Below are 16826 nucleotides of genomic sequence, written 5' to 3' on the forward strand. Positions count from 1 at the left end.
ACTTAATTATAATAATTTGGGATACTAAAGTAACCTGCTTCACCAAGGTCTGCTCAGGGCTGGCCTTAGAAGAAGAAAACGAAAGAGTGAGGTTGTCAGGTACCAAATGTCTACCAATGTCAGAGTCTGACCAATATTATCCCATTTAAACCACTGCTCCCTTCCTTTTCCCACAGGACAAACAAGCCCAAAGGATTTTAGTAGTTTTCCCAGGCCACATGACTAAGAGGTAGCAAACTCAGGATTTAAAAACATGCCTATCTACTACAAACTTGTTTTATTTTAGTCTTTAAAATAGGAAAAGCAGGTGATTTTCTACATGACAGATTTTAAAGATACAAAAAACACCTCCAGTTCTCCAAAATACATAACAAACAGGATGTGTTCACTTACATATGTTAGAAAGCTCTGGCCCTGGGACATTAAGTGGCATGCCCCAAATTAATAATCAAATCTGGACTTAGTCTCAGATTTCTTGTGCCTATTTTTCCATTTTGGAGATACTCAATATCATTATATGGGCATTTTGTTTTCTACATCTAAACACTTATTCTTCATAACTATGAAATATTAATGCTTGAAACCTCAGCAGTCATTATTACCTCCTTTTGAGCTGGTTTATTGTATCCCTTCCAGAGGTTCTGGCCCACGTCTGATTTTCATAAAAGGATGAGAGAGGACAAAGAGACCAGGACCACCGTATCAAGTTGGGAATCTTGTCCATTGTCCAGGGACACCCAGCTGACTGGAGCAGGGGGTGGGAATTAAAATCCAGCTTACACTTTATCCATATCGTGGTGCTGTGCTGAATCCACCTAAAGAGAGTGTGATTTCTAATTTTCATAAAGGCACCATATATGCTCATACAAGCCTGAAAAGATCCTGAAAGTTAGGAAGAGAAAGGGTGAAGGTGGTTGGACATAAAGCTTTTCAGATTCAATCTCTATCAGTAATTAATCAAAAGGAATTGACATATAGAGCTAATAATGAGAATATTTATTAATTCAGTAAATCAGTGCCAAGATAGGGAGATGTATTTTTTTGGTACTGGGGAGTATAATTTTATTTCAGGAGAAAAGATTTAGTAGAACCATCAGCAGCAAATTCATTTTCACTGTATGGAATATGAGAAGTATTACTAAGGGAGTCTGTGAATATTTAAGAAAATGGCTCCACAGAAAGTGGGAAAAATAGAAGACTCTCAACATCTTTTGATGTGATGATTTTGTATCAAAAACTTCTTAGTCTATTAGGAATAAAACACCATGACAGTGTATATACCAAATTTTGAAAAATCATCACACCATCATTTTTGCAGATTCTGGAGAGTCTCTAAAGAAACACTTTTGAACACCAAGCTATGAAGTTTTACCTTTATGGATATACCACTGTCATTTTCCATTTTAAAGTAGAATATCTTTGAAATTCTAACAATAGCTACCCATTTTTTCAGAAGCAGGTACCATACTAGGTAGTGTACATATACAATGCCTATCTTCCCAAAAAAGAATACTTCAAAAGTTACATGTTATTATTTGTTTTATTCAGTGAGGAAATGGAGGCTCAAAGAGGCTAAAGGTACTTTCTAATTTCATGTAGCTAATTATTGGCAGACTGCAGATTCAAATCTATGCCATTCCTGATTTTAAACCTGAGCTCTCACCACCTCACTAAACTAACCCTTTGAGAAAGTTTCTACTTAGGGGAGAAAGTGATATCTTAGCCAATCAAAATTTTGATGTAAGATATAAAAAAAATACTATCTTGAATCAAATATGTCAATTCATACATTCTCCTACTATTTCCTAAAGTATAAACTGCCATAATTGTTAAGCTGACATAATTTTAAAGTATATAATGATATGCTAATACTCAACAAATCTTATATATATCATGGCTAATCTTTGAGTTCTAAGAAATCACACAGGAAACATGGAGTGACTACTTGCCTGTTCTGATAATTTTTGTCCATTGAGGTGAGCCTGTATCACAGCTTCATTAACAAGCAAGTGGAAGTTCAAGAGCACATGTTCGATGTCATATGTTCCATGCATCGCATCTGATAGTTCTTCCAATGACCGGATATACGCATGCCAGTGTGGATTAAGGTCTGCCATGTGTGCAAGGCAGCCTCTCACGACGTTGAGGCAGTATCCCATACAAGGCTTACTGAGAGTGAGGCCCTGGCAGTGAGGGCAGTACTGCATTCTCAGGAGGGCTCTGCTACACTCTTTGGAGAAGTGTACATAGTCTGTGGTGTTGATCACTTCAATACCCAGATTGAGTGCCTGAAGAAACGTTCGGCTGGGCAGCAGTGATCTCCCCATCTGCCCCATTATTCTTTTGGGAATATTACCAAACGGGCTAACATCCTGGCGGGCCATCCGGATGCATTCTGAGTATTCCAGGGAACTGTCAGTCACACCAGGGTTAATGAGATGGTTGTAGACCAGAGGAAATAGACTGTCAAAAAATCTGTTTACAAATTCTTCGTGATTAACATCTGCACCAAATAAATAGAGCCCCACATCAGTGAAGAACTCCTGAATTGAAGTAGCAGCCTCTAAGGCCATGTTCCTGTAGGTATTGCAAAAAAGTATACTGGTGTAATTTTCTGCTTGTCTGATGAGAGTTTCAAGAGTTTCTGTAACATAAGCAGAGGTTAAAGATGAAAAGGTTTAGTATTCATGTTAACACTGTTTGTTCACATACTTCAGACTATAAAAGATCTTAATGCATCAAAACTAAATCTAAGGATCTAAATCATGATACTCAGCCTACTTAACCAAATTCAGCTTTCCAAGGATAATGGCTGGACAACAATAGCCATTACACACAACACACAAGTTTTATAGAGACATATTTCATAGAATCAAAGTGTGTTAAAAAGTATAGAAATTGGAAATAAATTACATGTATGGTAGTTTCTCATTTTAATCTACATTCATGCATAACCTACTAATGATAGAAAAAAGTGTCACTGAAAAATGTATTTCATATTCTGAGTTTATTATTTATAAAAGATGATAACATTAAATACCCAATTCACCACCTTCTGTGTTTTTTATTGTTTTTCATCTTCTTTTTTTTTTTTTTATAATGAAAGCTGAAAGATTGCACACTGGTTGCTACAAAGAGAGGCTAGATTCCCAAAGGAAAACCTGACAATCCTCAGACCTCCTAGGATGTTCAAACTAAAAAGAATGTAAAGCATTTTATTATCAAACTACTTGTAAATTATTACACCTTGTTAAGCAGTAGGAAAATCATGATTGCTATTATTTGATGAAAACAAATAATTGGGACCACATTGTCAATTACATACTGTTGTTCTTATCATCTTGTCTTCAAAGATATTACTGTAGGATATTTTATTTCTCACTTAAGTAACTGATGGATCCAAATCTATTTCTCCACAGGAAGAACCAGTGATAATTTACCCACAATTTTAAGGAAGAAAATCTAAGAATGGGAGGTTAGAATAATCAGCAAGTCAGAATAGTATTTCAAAATGATGGCATTAAGCAGCAATAAATATCTTGGATATACTGACAATTATGTTTTATAATGAGCCTAAATAATGATACTGGATTGTATCAATATATAATTAATTATGAAATATATTCAGTAAAATGATCTGCCATAGCCCCAATCTCATGGTTATTTTTAATTAGTTGTAAAAGACCACATAATAATTCAGTAATCAAACCACTGTTTGAGTATATAATAAGAGATGGAAGAACGGTAGAAAAAATAAAATGGAATAATGAAAAGCAGAGGTGCAGAGAGAGTCACTAATGAGGCAGAACTGTTTCCTAAATGTGCCATAGTGTCCTCACTTCCTCCACAAAAAAGAACACTTTCATGAAGAGTACAAATGAGTAAGAATACAATATCATGTATTCTGATACTGGTCTAAGACTGATTCATATTGAGTTCCAGGCTTTCGAGTGATAAATCAAAGTGCATCTACTCTCCAATCAAAGGCAACAGCTCTAAAAAGCTATTGAAACTCTGCTGCAGCGCAGTACTGCACCACAAACACTAGATTGTTAACTAGGTAGGACCCTGTTATCTATGCATCTCTAGTGCCCACTAGAGTATAAGCTATGCACTGGTTACTCAATAGAAATGTGAAAGAATGGAAATGGTAACTGAAGGCTTCAATTGAGATTAACAGCTCTGCCAAGTGAGGTGGCTATTAATACCAGGTTTTCCCAACTGTCCTGATCACCTGGGTTGCATGGAAGAAAAATACAGATTTTCAGGCCTCTGCACTGGGAATCCTAACTCTATAGGTTTGTCTTGGTCCAGGGATCTATATTTAACAAGCAGTCCAGGTGATTCTTTCAGCCTAGCCAGTTTTTGAAACATCACAATTACTAATATGTGTAAAATGTTCTCTGCTCTTATGGAGTCATTCAGCAAGCAGTCTGCCATGACAACCTGACCCCACAGCTGCCATCTCAGCCACTACACTCTGCTTTCACAGATCCACCAGAGTGAGTATGAAAACCTAATTGAACCATGTGGCTTGAACTACAACAAAACTGCTAAGCTTATATTTTTCCCCATAAATAGGCTCATTTTCTTCAGCAGATTATGTGTGACTATTAATTGTGAGGTAGGTCACAATTTTATCTACCAATAATGTTCAAATAATGTTTGTAAATTATTTAATTTTTTAAATGTAACAAGTATAGATTATTCAAAGATACCCATTATCACAGGTATTCTTATATGGTCTCTGCTAGGGTTTCTAAGGAGTGATCTATAGATGTGTTCGTGTGACTTGCCATGTTATTACCAGTGGAATAAAGGTTGAATGTTGCTGACTCAGGCAATACAAATGTTCCATCTGATTTCTGCCAACTCTAAGTTATGCTCAAATACACAATTTTTTTGTGTATTTGTAAATTTAAATGCAATTGCCTTATAACATGATTTAGGAATATATGGAGTTCATCTCACAGTAGCCATTGCTATGTGTTCTACAAATTAATTTATTTTGTGAAAACAATATTGAAGAGAATGTATTTAATGTTTAGGAGTATACATTCAAGACAAAAATGAGTATAGCAATTCCAAATATTGTTATTTCTCTTTTAGGGCTGCTCTGTACTATTGGCAACAAAATAATTTTGATTACTATATGAGTAATTAAAAAATAAATTTCTGAACAAAGTCTATAGTTTTTATTTTATATCAGACTAGTTTTCCTCTGTTTTAGTGTTATTCTTTAAAACAAAATAACCAAAAAACTAATAAAACTGATAAAAATTTTATGAGAGTGAAAATTTTAAACTTTTCCCTATTACATGTATTAAAATTTTAATTTTCATAACTGTCTATTGATTTTACTACCCTTTGAAGGAGAGAGTATATGCTCTCAGATATGTGCTTTATAATGATGTTTTGATGAACAATAGACTGTATATAAGACATTGATCCCATAAAACTACAATGAAGGTGAAAAATTCCTATCGATGAAAAATTTCTATCACCCAGAGACACTGCAGCCATCATAAAATCATAGTACAATGCATTACTCACATGTTTGTGGTGATACTCATGTAAACAAATCTACTGCACTGCCAGGTGTATTTAACTATATAATATACGATTATGTACAGTACATATTACTTGACAATGATAACAAATGATTATTTACTGGATTAGGTATTTAGTATACTATGCTTTCTATCTTTATTTTAGAGTATATTCCTTTCACTAATTAAAATAATGGTTTTTTTGTTGCTATTTTGAAGGGTATGAGTCTTTGATTTGATTCTCAGTTTGACTGTGTTGTAGTATAGGAATGCTACTGATTTCTGTACATTGACTTTGTAACCTAAGACTTTGCTGAATTTGTTTATCAATTCCAGGAGTTTCATGGCAGAATCAGGTTTTCTAGATATAAGATATCATCAGCAAAGAGCGATAGTTTGACCACTTTTGCCCCCATTTGGATGCCCTTGATTTCCTTCTCTTGTATGATTACTCTGGCTAGGACTTCCAACACTATGTTGAATAGAAGCAGTGATAGAGGGCAACCTTGTCTGGTTCTAGTTCTAAGCAGGAATGCTTTCAATTTTTGCCCATTGAGTAAGATGTTGGCTGTGGGTTTGTCATATATGGCTTTTATCATTTTTAGGTAAGTCCCATCTATGCCTATTTTGTTTAGCATTCTTATCATAAAAGGGTGCTAAATTTGTTGAATGCTTTTTCTGCGTCTATTGAGAGGATCATATGGTCTTTATTTTTGCTTCTATTTATGTGTTAAATTACATTTATAGATTTGCATATGTTGAACCATCTCTGCATCTCTGGGATGAGGTCCACTTGGTCATGATGGATTATTTTTTTGATAAGCACCTGAATTCGGGTTGCTAGCATTTTTTTGAGAATTTTTGAATCCATATTGATAAGGGATATTTGTCTGTAGTATTCTTTTTTTGTTGCGTCCTTTCTTGGTTTTGGTATCAGGGTAATGTTTGCCTCATAAAACATGTTGGGGAGGAATCCTTCCTTCTCAATGTGATAGAATAATTTCTGCAGGTTAGGCATCACTTCTTCTTTGTAGGTCTGGCAAAGTTTGGGTGTGAAACCATCTGGCCCGGGACTTTTCTTTTTAGGAAAGTTTTTTTTTGCTGCTTGAATTTCAGTACATAGGAATATATTTAACTAAGGAAGTCAAAGACCTCTACAGGGAGACCTATGAAACACTGAGGAAGGAAATAGTAGAGGACGTAAACAGGTGGAAAACCATACCATGCTCATGGGTCATCAGAATCAACATTGTTAAGATGTCTATACCACCCCAAGTGATCTACAGATTCAATGCAATTCCTATTAAAATACCAACATTGTTTTTCCCAGATCTAAAAAAAATAGCTGTACACTTCACATGGAACCAGAGAAGACCCTGTATAGCAAAAGCAATCTTAAGAAAAAAGAACAAATTGAGAGGCATCAATTTACCAGACTTGAAGATATTCTACAAGACTATAGTAAATAAAACAGCATGATACTGGCTTAAGGACAGAGACATAGACCAATGAAACAGAACTGAAAACCCAGATATAAAACCATCTTCATAGAGTCATCTAATCTTTGACAAAGCAGACAAAAACATACACTGGGGAAAAGAATCCTTATTCAATAAATGGTGCTGGGAAAACTGGATAGCCACCTGTAGAAGACTGAAATAGGATCCGCACTTCTCACCTTTCACAAAATTCAACCCATGGTGGATAACAGACTTAAACCGAAAGGATGAAACTATAAGAATTCTAGAAGAATATGTTGGAAAAACTCTTATAGGCATCGGCCTAGGGAAAGAATTTATGAAGAATACCCCAAAAGCAATCACAGCAACAACAAAAATAAATAAATGGGACCTGATCAAATTAAAAAGTTTCTGCATAGCCAAGGAAACTATCACAAGAGCTAACAGACAATCTACAGAATGAGAGAAAATATTCACATGCTACATATCTGATAAAGGGCTAATAACTAGAATCTATATAGAACTCAGGAAAATCAGCAAGAAAAAAATCAAACAACCCCATTAAAAAATGGGCAAAGAACATGAACAGAAACTTTGTAAAAGAAGACAGAGTGATGGCCAACAAACATATGAAAAAAATCTCAACATCTCTAATCAATAGGAAATGCAAATCAAAATCACAATGAGATATCACTTAACTCCAGTGAGAACGGCTTTAAGCAAATGTCCCAAAAAAATAAATGTTGGAACGGATGCGGAGAGACTGGAATACCATTTCCGTTTTTTATAAACTAACATTATGATATTAGTAAGAATTTAAATTTTCAAAATAATTGTCAAATAAAATATTTGCTACTTTGCAAAGAGTAATAGACACATAATATCATTGTTTATAAATCCAAGTTAGGTTACATGGTGAACTAACTCATCAAATCTACCTAATTATTAAAGAGAAACTATAGTTCCTTTCATTACAAAGTTTTAATGCATAAGAAATACCCCTTACTCAAGCTATATAAGTAGTACCTTTCTATTCAAGTGCTAAAAATTGTAACATACCTTGAAAATTAATAAACATTTGCCAGTATTGCTTAAGGAACTTAAGGAACAGATTAAAACAAATTCTCTATTTTTGCATTTTTCATTGAAAATGTCAATAAGCTCTTCTTTCCAGTGATATCAGAATAAATCTATCAAGACAGAATAATTTCTAGCATTCCTTTAAATGCCTGAGTGTTAGATTGAATAAAAGATGGCATTCTAAATACTGTTTGAATAGAAAGCATAATTCCTCCCAGTCTATGGGAAATTTAATTTATCCATATATAAAATAAGTTATCCATTATATCACTAAAAACTGAAGTTGTAATGCATGAAGTTTATCTACATCTATTTCAGTTTTCAACATTAACATTCTATGACAATTTAATGACAAAAAATCCTAAGACTAGGAACTTTATTTCAATTTTTTCCATCCCACATTCTCTTTAGAGATATTTTATTACACATACAAATGAAAACTGACACTTAAGGATTTAAATTTAGATAAAACTGGTAGAGATAAAAATCAAGCAATATTGATTTAAAATTAAATTTGAAAAATTGCAAACTCTGTGAAGATGCAAGTGTAGGTAGCTTTTTGCAATGCAGAACATTTAATATTTACAGGACTGTTATTGGATTAAAGATAAAGTTGAATCCAAAAGGTATAGATCATGAAATAACTATTACATAACCACTCCAGGATGACATGAACAGATATTTTATGACTTTTTTCATATTTTTAATTATTTTTGATATATGAACATTTTAAGATAGAAAATTAGTGTCAATTACAATTTAAGGCCACAGATATCCTCAAATATAGACAGCAGATGAAATATTAAGAGGTGAAAAAATATTAAATCATATCAACCATAGATAATCATATTATTTTACAATGTATATCTAAGCTGAAGAGAAAAATGTCACAATGAATTTGCATTTTTGTGCATTATTATCCTCAAGTCACAGGTTATGTTACTGCTATAGATAATTCATTACTACTCTACTACTTTAGAGCTACTGTGTGACTGAATCTATGTATCATTCTGCATTAAATTATAGCTAGATATATGAATAGATAGGTAAATCATTTTTAGAGTAATTTCTCAACCAGTTTTTATCACATACATGTTACAATGAATTTTAATTTTAGCTCTTTTTTATGTAGTGCTTTCCAATAATTTTAATAGTATCACATTTAATAACTCCTTTAATTATCAGGTCATAATAGCCACAATGAAGATATGCATATTTAAATAAAAGAAGAAATTAACCTTTTTTCTAGCTGGACATGTTTACACTGAATTAATCCCTTATATTTGCATATTTTCTATTTTTTTCAAAAGGTAAAATGTGAAATAAAAGTTTCTTGGGGCCGGGCGCGGTGGCTCACGCCTGTAATCCTAGCACTCTGGGAGGCCGAGGTGGGCGGATCCTTTGAGCTCAGGAGTTCGAGACCAGCCTGAGCAAGAGCGAGACCCCACCTCTACTAAAAAAAAAAAATACAAAGAAATTATATGGACAGCTAAAAATATATATAGAAAAAAAAAAATTTAGCCGGGCATGGTGGCGCATGCCTGTAGTCCCAGCTACTCGGGAGGCTGAGACAGGGGATCGCTTGAGCTCAGGAGTTTGAGGTTGCTGTGAGCTAGGCTGACGCCACGGCACTCACTCTAGCCTGGGCAACAGAGTGAGACTCTGTCTCAAAAAAAAAAAAAAAAAAAAAAAAAAATTTAAAAAAGTTTCTTGGAATATTAATTTAATGCCTTTTTAAAGTTATGCAGTATGATTTGTAATATAATTCATCAGAAATTAGTCATCTATACAAATAAAAAGTGAGTGAGATATTAAATTCGTATCATCAAGAATTAGCATATTAGCAATTAATCTAGTCTCCTAGGATAAGCACTGCATGAAAAACACTTTCTCAATTTTCTCCCCCTTTTATTTCCCTCCTCATTAATTTGGTCATCATGGTGCTTCACATTTATTTCTAATATTATTTTCTAATCATTTATGTTCTAAAAATCAATTTATGATTTTAGCAAAAATTTAAACTCAATTAAGCATTTGTATAACAGATAAAATAAGTACCAAATAACTGTATATTATTTCATGAATTATTGTCTGGTGAAGATTTTAAATCAAATTTTCTTATACTTTTTAAAACAAACTCAGAAGCACAATCTAGAAATACAAAACAGCTATATAGAACAGTTTCCTACTCATTAGTTTATAAAATTTCCTATTTTTACACAGAATAAATAAATTTCTTGGTGAGTCTCTTCCCCCTCCCCCTTTTTGTTTTGGTTAATTTTATACTCTAAGACATGGGTCTTCTTTACTTAAATAAACAAAAATGTTCACTCTATCGTCTCATAATCCCACCCTCATTTTCTCTTTTTTACATCTCAAGAAAATGAGATGTTCTATATTTTTGTCTTTCAGTGGCACATTGTCCATTCCCTCTTCAGTGTATTCAAATCTAGTTTCTTGTGATACTCCTTCCTTCCTTCATTCATTCAATATTATTTTTAAATTTCAGAATATTATGGGGGCACACACATTTTGTTTACATAATTTGCTTTTGTACAGCGTGAGTCAAAGTCATAAGTATTCCTTTTACCCATATAGTGTGTATTGTATGCACTAGGTGTGAATTTATCCATCCCCTCCTCCCCCTCCCACCTACTTGATTTCTGTTGAATTTTACTTCCATATGTGCACGTAAGTGTTGATCGATTAGTTCCAAATTAGTATTGAGCATGTGTGGTCTTTGTTTTTCCATTCTTTAGCTACTTTGCTTAGAAGAATGGTCTCCAGTTCCATCCAAGTTGTTACAAAAGATAGTATATCACCACTTTTTATGGCTGAGCAGTACTCCATGCTATACATAAAGCACATTTTGTTAATCCACTGATGTATTGGTGGGCACTTGGGTTGTTTCCACATCTTTGAGATTGTGAATTGTGCTGCTATAAACATTCAAATGCAAATGTCCTCTTTATAAAATGTCTTTTTTTCCTTTGGGTAAATACCCAGTAGTGGAATTGCTGGATTCAATGATAGGTCATTAAGGTATCTCCATACTACTTTCCACAGAGGTTGTCGTAACAAAATAGGTATAGATGGGACATGCCTCAAAATTATTAAAGCCAAATATGACAAACCCACAGCCAACATCATACTGAATAGGGAAAACACTGAAAGCATTCCTGCTTAGAACTGGAACCAGACAAGGTTGCCTACTATCACCACTCCTACTCAACATAGTGCTGGAAGTTCTGGCCAGAGCATTCAGACAAGAGAAGGAAATCAAAGGTATCGAAATGGGGAAAGAAGAGGTCAAACTATTGCTCTCTGCTGATGATACGATCTTATACCTAGAAAACTCCAAACATTCAACCAAGAGACTCCTAGAATTGATAAATAAATTCAGCAAAGTCTCAGGTTACAGAATCAATGTACACTAATCAGTAGCTTTCATATACACCAACAATAGTCAAGCTGAGAATCAAATCAAAGACACAATACCTTTCACAATAGCAACAAAGAAAATAAAATACATAGGAATATACTTAACTAAGGAGGAGAAAGACCTGTATAGGGAGAACTATGAAACACTGAGGAAAGAAACTGCAGAGGATGTAAACAGATGGAAAAACATACCATGCTCATGGAGCAGCAGAATCAACATTAAAATGTCTATACTACCCAAATTGATCTACAGATTCAATGCAATCCCCATTAAAATATTAATGTCATTTTTCTCAGATCTGGAAAAAATAGTTCTACACTTTGTATGGAACCAGAAAAGACCCCAAATAGCCAATGCAACCTAACATAATAAGAACAAATTGGGAGGCATCACTTTACCAGACTTCAAGCTATACTACAAGGCTATAGATACCCAAACATGGTACTGGCACAAAAACAGAGACATATGTCTAGGGATCAGAAGAGAGGACCCACATACGAAACCATCCTCATATTACCATTTGATCTTTGATAAAGCAAACAAAAATATATACTGGGGAAAATAATCCCTACTCTATAAAGGGTGCTGAGAAAATTGGATAGTCACATGTAGAAAACTGAAACAGGAACCACACCTCTCACCACTCACAAAAACTAATTCACAATGGAAACAGATTTAAACCTATAGCATGAAACTATAAGAAGTGCTAGAATAAAATGTTGGAAAAACTCTTATAGACATTGGCCTAGGCAAAGAATTTATGAAGAACACCCCAAAAGCAATCACAGCAACAACAAAAATAAATAAATGGGACTTGACTAAAGTAAAGAGCTTCTCCACAGCCAAGGACACAATCCACTAAAGCAAACAGACAATGTACAGAATGGGAGAAAATGTCTTCAGGCTATATACTCAATAAAGGCCGATAACCATAGTCTACAAAAAACCCAAGCACATTAGCAAGAAAACATCAAACCACCCCATTAAAAAGTGGGCAAAAGATATGAACAGAAACTTTTCAAATGAAGACAGACTAATGGCCAACCAACACATGAAAAAATGCACAGTGTCTCTAATCAGGGCAATGCAAATCAAAACCACAATGAGATATCACCTAACTCCAGTGCAAATGGCCCTTATCAAAAAATCCCAAAACAACAGATGCTGGCATAGATGCAGAGAGAAAGCAATACTTTTACACTATTGGTGGGACTGAAAACTAGAGCTGGAACCCATTCTACTAAGTGAAGTACCCCAAGAATGGAAAAAGAATTACCACATGTACTCACCATCAAATTGGTTTTAACTGATCAACTTAAGTGCATATATAGCAATAACATTCATCATCGGGTGTCGGGCAGATGGCGGGGGGAGGTGATGGGTATATACACACATAATGAGTGTGGTGCACACCATTTGGGTGTTGGACACGCTTGAAGCTCTGACTTAGGTTGGGCAAGGGCAATATACATAACCTAGACATTTGTACCCCCATAATATGTTGAAATAAAAAGAAAAAAAGAAAACTAGTACAACCAATATTTTTGAGCACCTGTTCTAGACTTTGAAGCTAAAGCTGAATAAGCCATACAGGTTTTCTGTCCCATAAAGCTTAGAACCAATAGATTAAGAGAGAAAGTATAAAAGCAAACTAATGAACATGATTTATTATTGTTTTAAATAAGTTGCGGAGGAGAAAAAAAGAGAATAGAGGATACAAAGTGATGTGGCTTTGTTTTATTTAGCTCTAGATCAATTTGTCCATGATCAATTCATTAAAAGACAATCAAAAGTAAGTTTCCTGATTAATCAATTCTCAATAGAAAACTTTCTGAATTTACCAAATATATCCAAACTATATAAATTTATTTAGGTTTTGGCAAATTAAAAAAAATGAGTTCTTCAAACTGGTTTGGTCAAAATTATTTTCTACAGATTGGTTATTTCAGATAGAGTGAACAAGAAAACCCTCTCCAAGGAGGCAACATTTGAGTGGAGACCTCAGTGATGAAAAAGAGCCAGCTATGAGAAGACGAGTGGTTAGTGGGTTCAGAGGACCCAGAGTACAAGTTATAAGGTATGAAGAAGTTTGTTGCCTTTGAAGAAACAGGAAAGTCAATGTGATTAGAGATCAGTAAATGAGGAGGAAATAAAGGTCAGATATGTAGGTAGGGGTCAGATCACAGACCACAGGAAGGTGTTTGGATTTTATATGTGGAATAAGAAGCTACTGGAGAATTTTAAACATAGGAGAAATGTGAGCCTGTTCATATTTTAAAGAACCCCAGTGGCTGATATATGGAGAATGAGATCGTTGGACAGGGGCAAGAGTGAAAGCAGGGAGCCAAGTTAAAAGGTTATTAACAGTCTGGGAGACAGGTATTGGGGGGCTTGACTGTGGGGGTGGGGTGGAGGAAGTTGCAACAAGTGATCACATTAGCCATATGGATAGAATCATAGGCAAAAGGACTTGATGTTGTTTGGAGGGAGCAGGGTGTAGGGTAAATAGATAAACGAAGGCTAGTTCTGAAGCCTGGGCTTTAGTAGCTATATGCACATTGGTGCCATTAACTGAGATAGGCAAGACTATGGAGGCACCATGTTGTGTGTGGTGGGGGTTGAAAATTAAAAGTTCTATCTTGGACCTGTTTGTGACTGAAATGTCAATGAGAAATTAAAATGAGGTTTATCAATATACAATTAGATAAAATAATTGGAGTCTCAGGGGAAAGTTGAGGTTGTTGATGTCCGAGAGTGACTGATATGGAGAATAAAGTCATGGCACTAGATGAAATAACCTAAGGAGAGAAGACAGATAACAGTGAGAGATTTAGGAAAAGAAAAATAACCAGTAAGAAGAATGAGAAGTCAGTGAAGTAAAAAGAAAATCAGGAAAATGGAGTGTCCCTGAAATCAAAGGAGGATAGTGATTCAAGTGCAAGAAAGTAATCTATCACGTCAAATGCTATTAAAAGGTCAGCTGAGATGAGGAATAACAATTGACCATAGGAACTGACAAGAAAGGCTCTTAAAGACCTTGATAAGAGCTGCTTCAGCAGAATGCAAGCACAAAAGAGAACAGGAATTAAGGCAATGTACAGACAACTTCTTCAAATATTTGCTATAATGAAAGCAAAGAACCAAGGCGGACACCAGAATGGGATATGAGGTCAAAGGTTTTTGTTTTATTGGAAGGGAGAATTTACTGGATGTTCATACATTGAATGGGAAAAAATTGATGACTGAGCATGAGGGATGGGAATTGCAGGAAGATTCTTTGAATAAAGAAAACGATGTGATCTAGGGCAGTCATGGAGACCAGAATATTGGATAGGTTAGTGGATGTTGTAGTTGCCAAGAGTGATGGTAAAAGAAGAGTGAGTCAGGTAATAAAATGTTGAGTTGCTAAGGGAATATGACCAGAAGTCTGATAAATGATAGCATGAAAGACTAGCAGGTAGTGAGTTTTCTGGCAGATACATCAAATGGGATTTTTCAGAGGAGCACAGGAGCAACAAAGTGGTCCAGGAGTACACCTTGCCCAACCACAGAACGTGCTCCTGTTAGTTTCCTATTGTTCTTATAACAAATTGGCACAAATTTGGTGGTTTAAACAACAGAAATTTATTCTCTCACAGTTCTGGATGCCAGATGTCCAAAATAAGTATTACTAGGTTGAAATCAAGGTGTGGTCCGGAGGCTCAGCACTCCCTCTGGAGACTCTAGGAGAGAATATGTTCCTTTTCGCTTCCATTTTCTAGTGGCTGCGGGCATCTCTTGGCATATGACATCACTCCAATCTCTGCCTCTGTGATCACATTGTCTTTGCGTGTATGTGTGTGTGTGTGTGTGTGTGAGAGAGAGAGAGAGAGAGAGAGAGACAGAGAGACAGAGACAGAGAGAGAAATCTCACTATGACTGCCTTTTAAGAATTCATGTCCTTGAATTTATGCCCCACCCAGATAATTCAGGATAATCTCATCTCAAAGTCCTTAAATTAATAACATGCAAAGAATTTTTTCCATGTAAGTAACATTTACAGGTTCTAGCAATTTGTTGCTGATCTTTTGGGGGCCAATATTCAGCCTACTATAATACTGATCATGGAAGACAAAAAATAAAATAAAATAAATATAAGCTTGACTTGCAAACTCAGGAGACAATGATTCTAGCCCAGGTTCTTCCAGGAACTCATCATAAGAGCCATTTAACCTCTTGAAGCATCAATTTTGTTCTTAATAAAATGGATATGATAGTGTCTGCTCTGACCATGGGACAGACACAGGATGTCTGTGAGAGTCAAAGGAAATAAAGCACAAGATGATGCCTGGTGTCTCCTCCCTCCTCTTACGGTTACATACTGCAGTAGAACAGTATTTTAAGACTAATTGTACACTGATGCCTTTCCTGAGATCACAGATCCCTTGAGCAGGAATCATGTCCTCTCCATCTTTATATCTCCCAACCTTTGTCCTGTGAGGGACTTCAGTGCAGTATAATAGGCTCAGGTTCAAACTCCCTGCAATTAGATACTAATCCTGTGAGTGTAAATTTCCTAACTTCTCTATGCCTCATTTATTCTTAGCAGAAAATAGGTATAATAATGGCACCTATCTCATAGAGCAGCTGTCAAAATTAAATGAATTTGTTGGAACCCATTCTATTAAATGAAGTATCCCAAGAATGGAAAAATAAGCACCACATGTACTCACCAGCAAACTGGTTTCCCTTGAGTGCACATTTGGGAATAACACCAATTGGGTATCGGACAGAGGTCGGGGCTGGGCGGAAGGGATGGGTGTATACCTACTTGATGAGTGCGATGCGCACTTCCTGGGGAATGGACACGCTTGAAGTTCTGACTGGGGGGGGGGCTGGGGTGGGGGTAGGGGATGGGTGCATACCTACATGATGAGTGCGATGTGCACTGTCTAGGGAATGGACACACTTGAAGCTCAGACTCGGGGGGATGGAGAGGCATGGGCAATATATTTAACCTGAACTTTTGTACCCCCATAATGAGCTGAAATAAAATATATATATATATATATATATACATATAAAATTAAATGAATTTGTACATGCTACATACTTGCTTAGTGCCAGCAAGTAGAATGTGTTCAAAACACATTAAGGAATAATAATAATAATCCCTGTCGTCTGCTACATATTTATCATGAGCTAGATGATTCATTAAGTTCTTTTGGAAAATTAATTCACTTGATTTTCCAGCCTATGGTGTAGGTACTTTTACTAGTATAAGAATAATAATTATCATGATTCCTATTTTACAGA

General features: G+C 35.3%; 1 protein-coding gene across 1 annotated transcript in view; it reads right to left on the reverse strand.

Moving 5' to 3' along the window:
* GPC5 (glypican 5) overlaps positions 1–16826 on the reverse strand; it is a 1319614-nt gene that overhangs the window by 1052198 nt on the left and 250590 nt on the right. The window contains exon 3 of the mRNA XM_069467101.1: positions 1950–2644. Within this exon, the coding sequence (XP_069323202.1) occupies positions 1950–2644 (695 nt within the window). The remainder of the gene's footprint in view (positions 1–1949; positions 2645–16826) is intronic.

This window comes from Eulemur rufifrons, chromosome 4 (genome assembly GCF_041146395.1).
Source record: "Eulemur rufifrons isolate Redbay chromosome 4, OSU_ERuf_1, whole genome shotgun sequence".
Classification (NCBI taxonomy): Eukaryota; Metazoa; Chordata; class Mammalia; order Primates; family Lemuridae; genus Eulemur; species Eulemur rufifrons.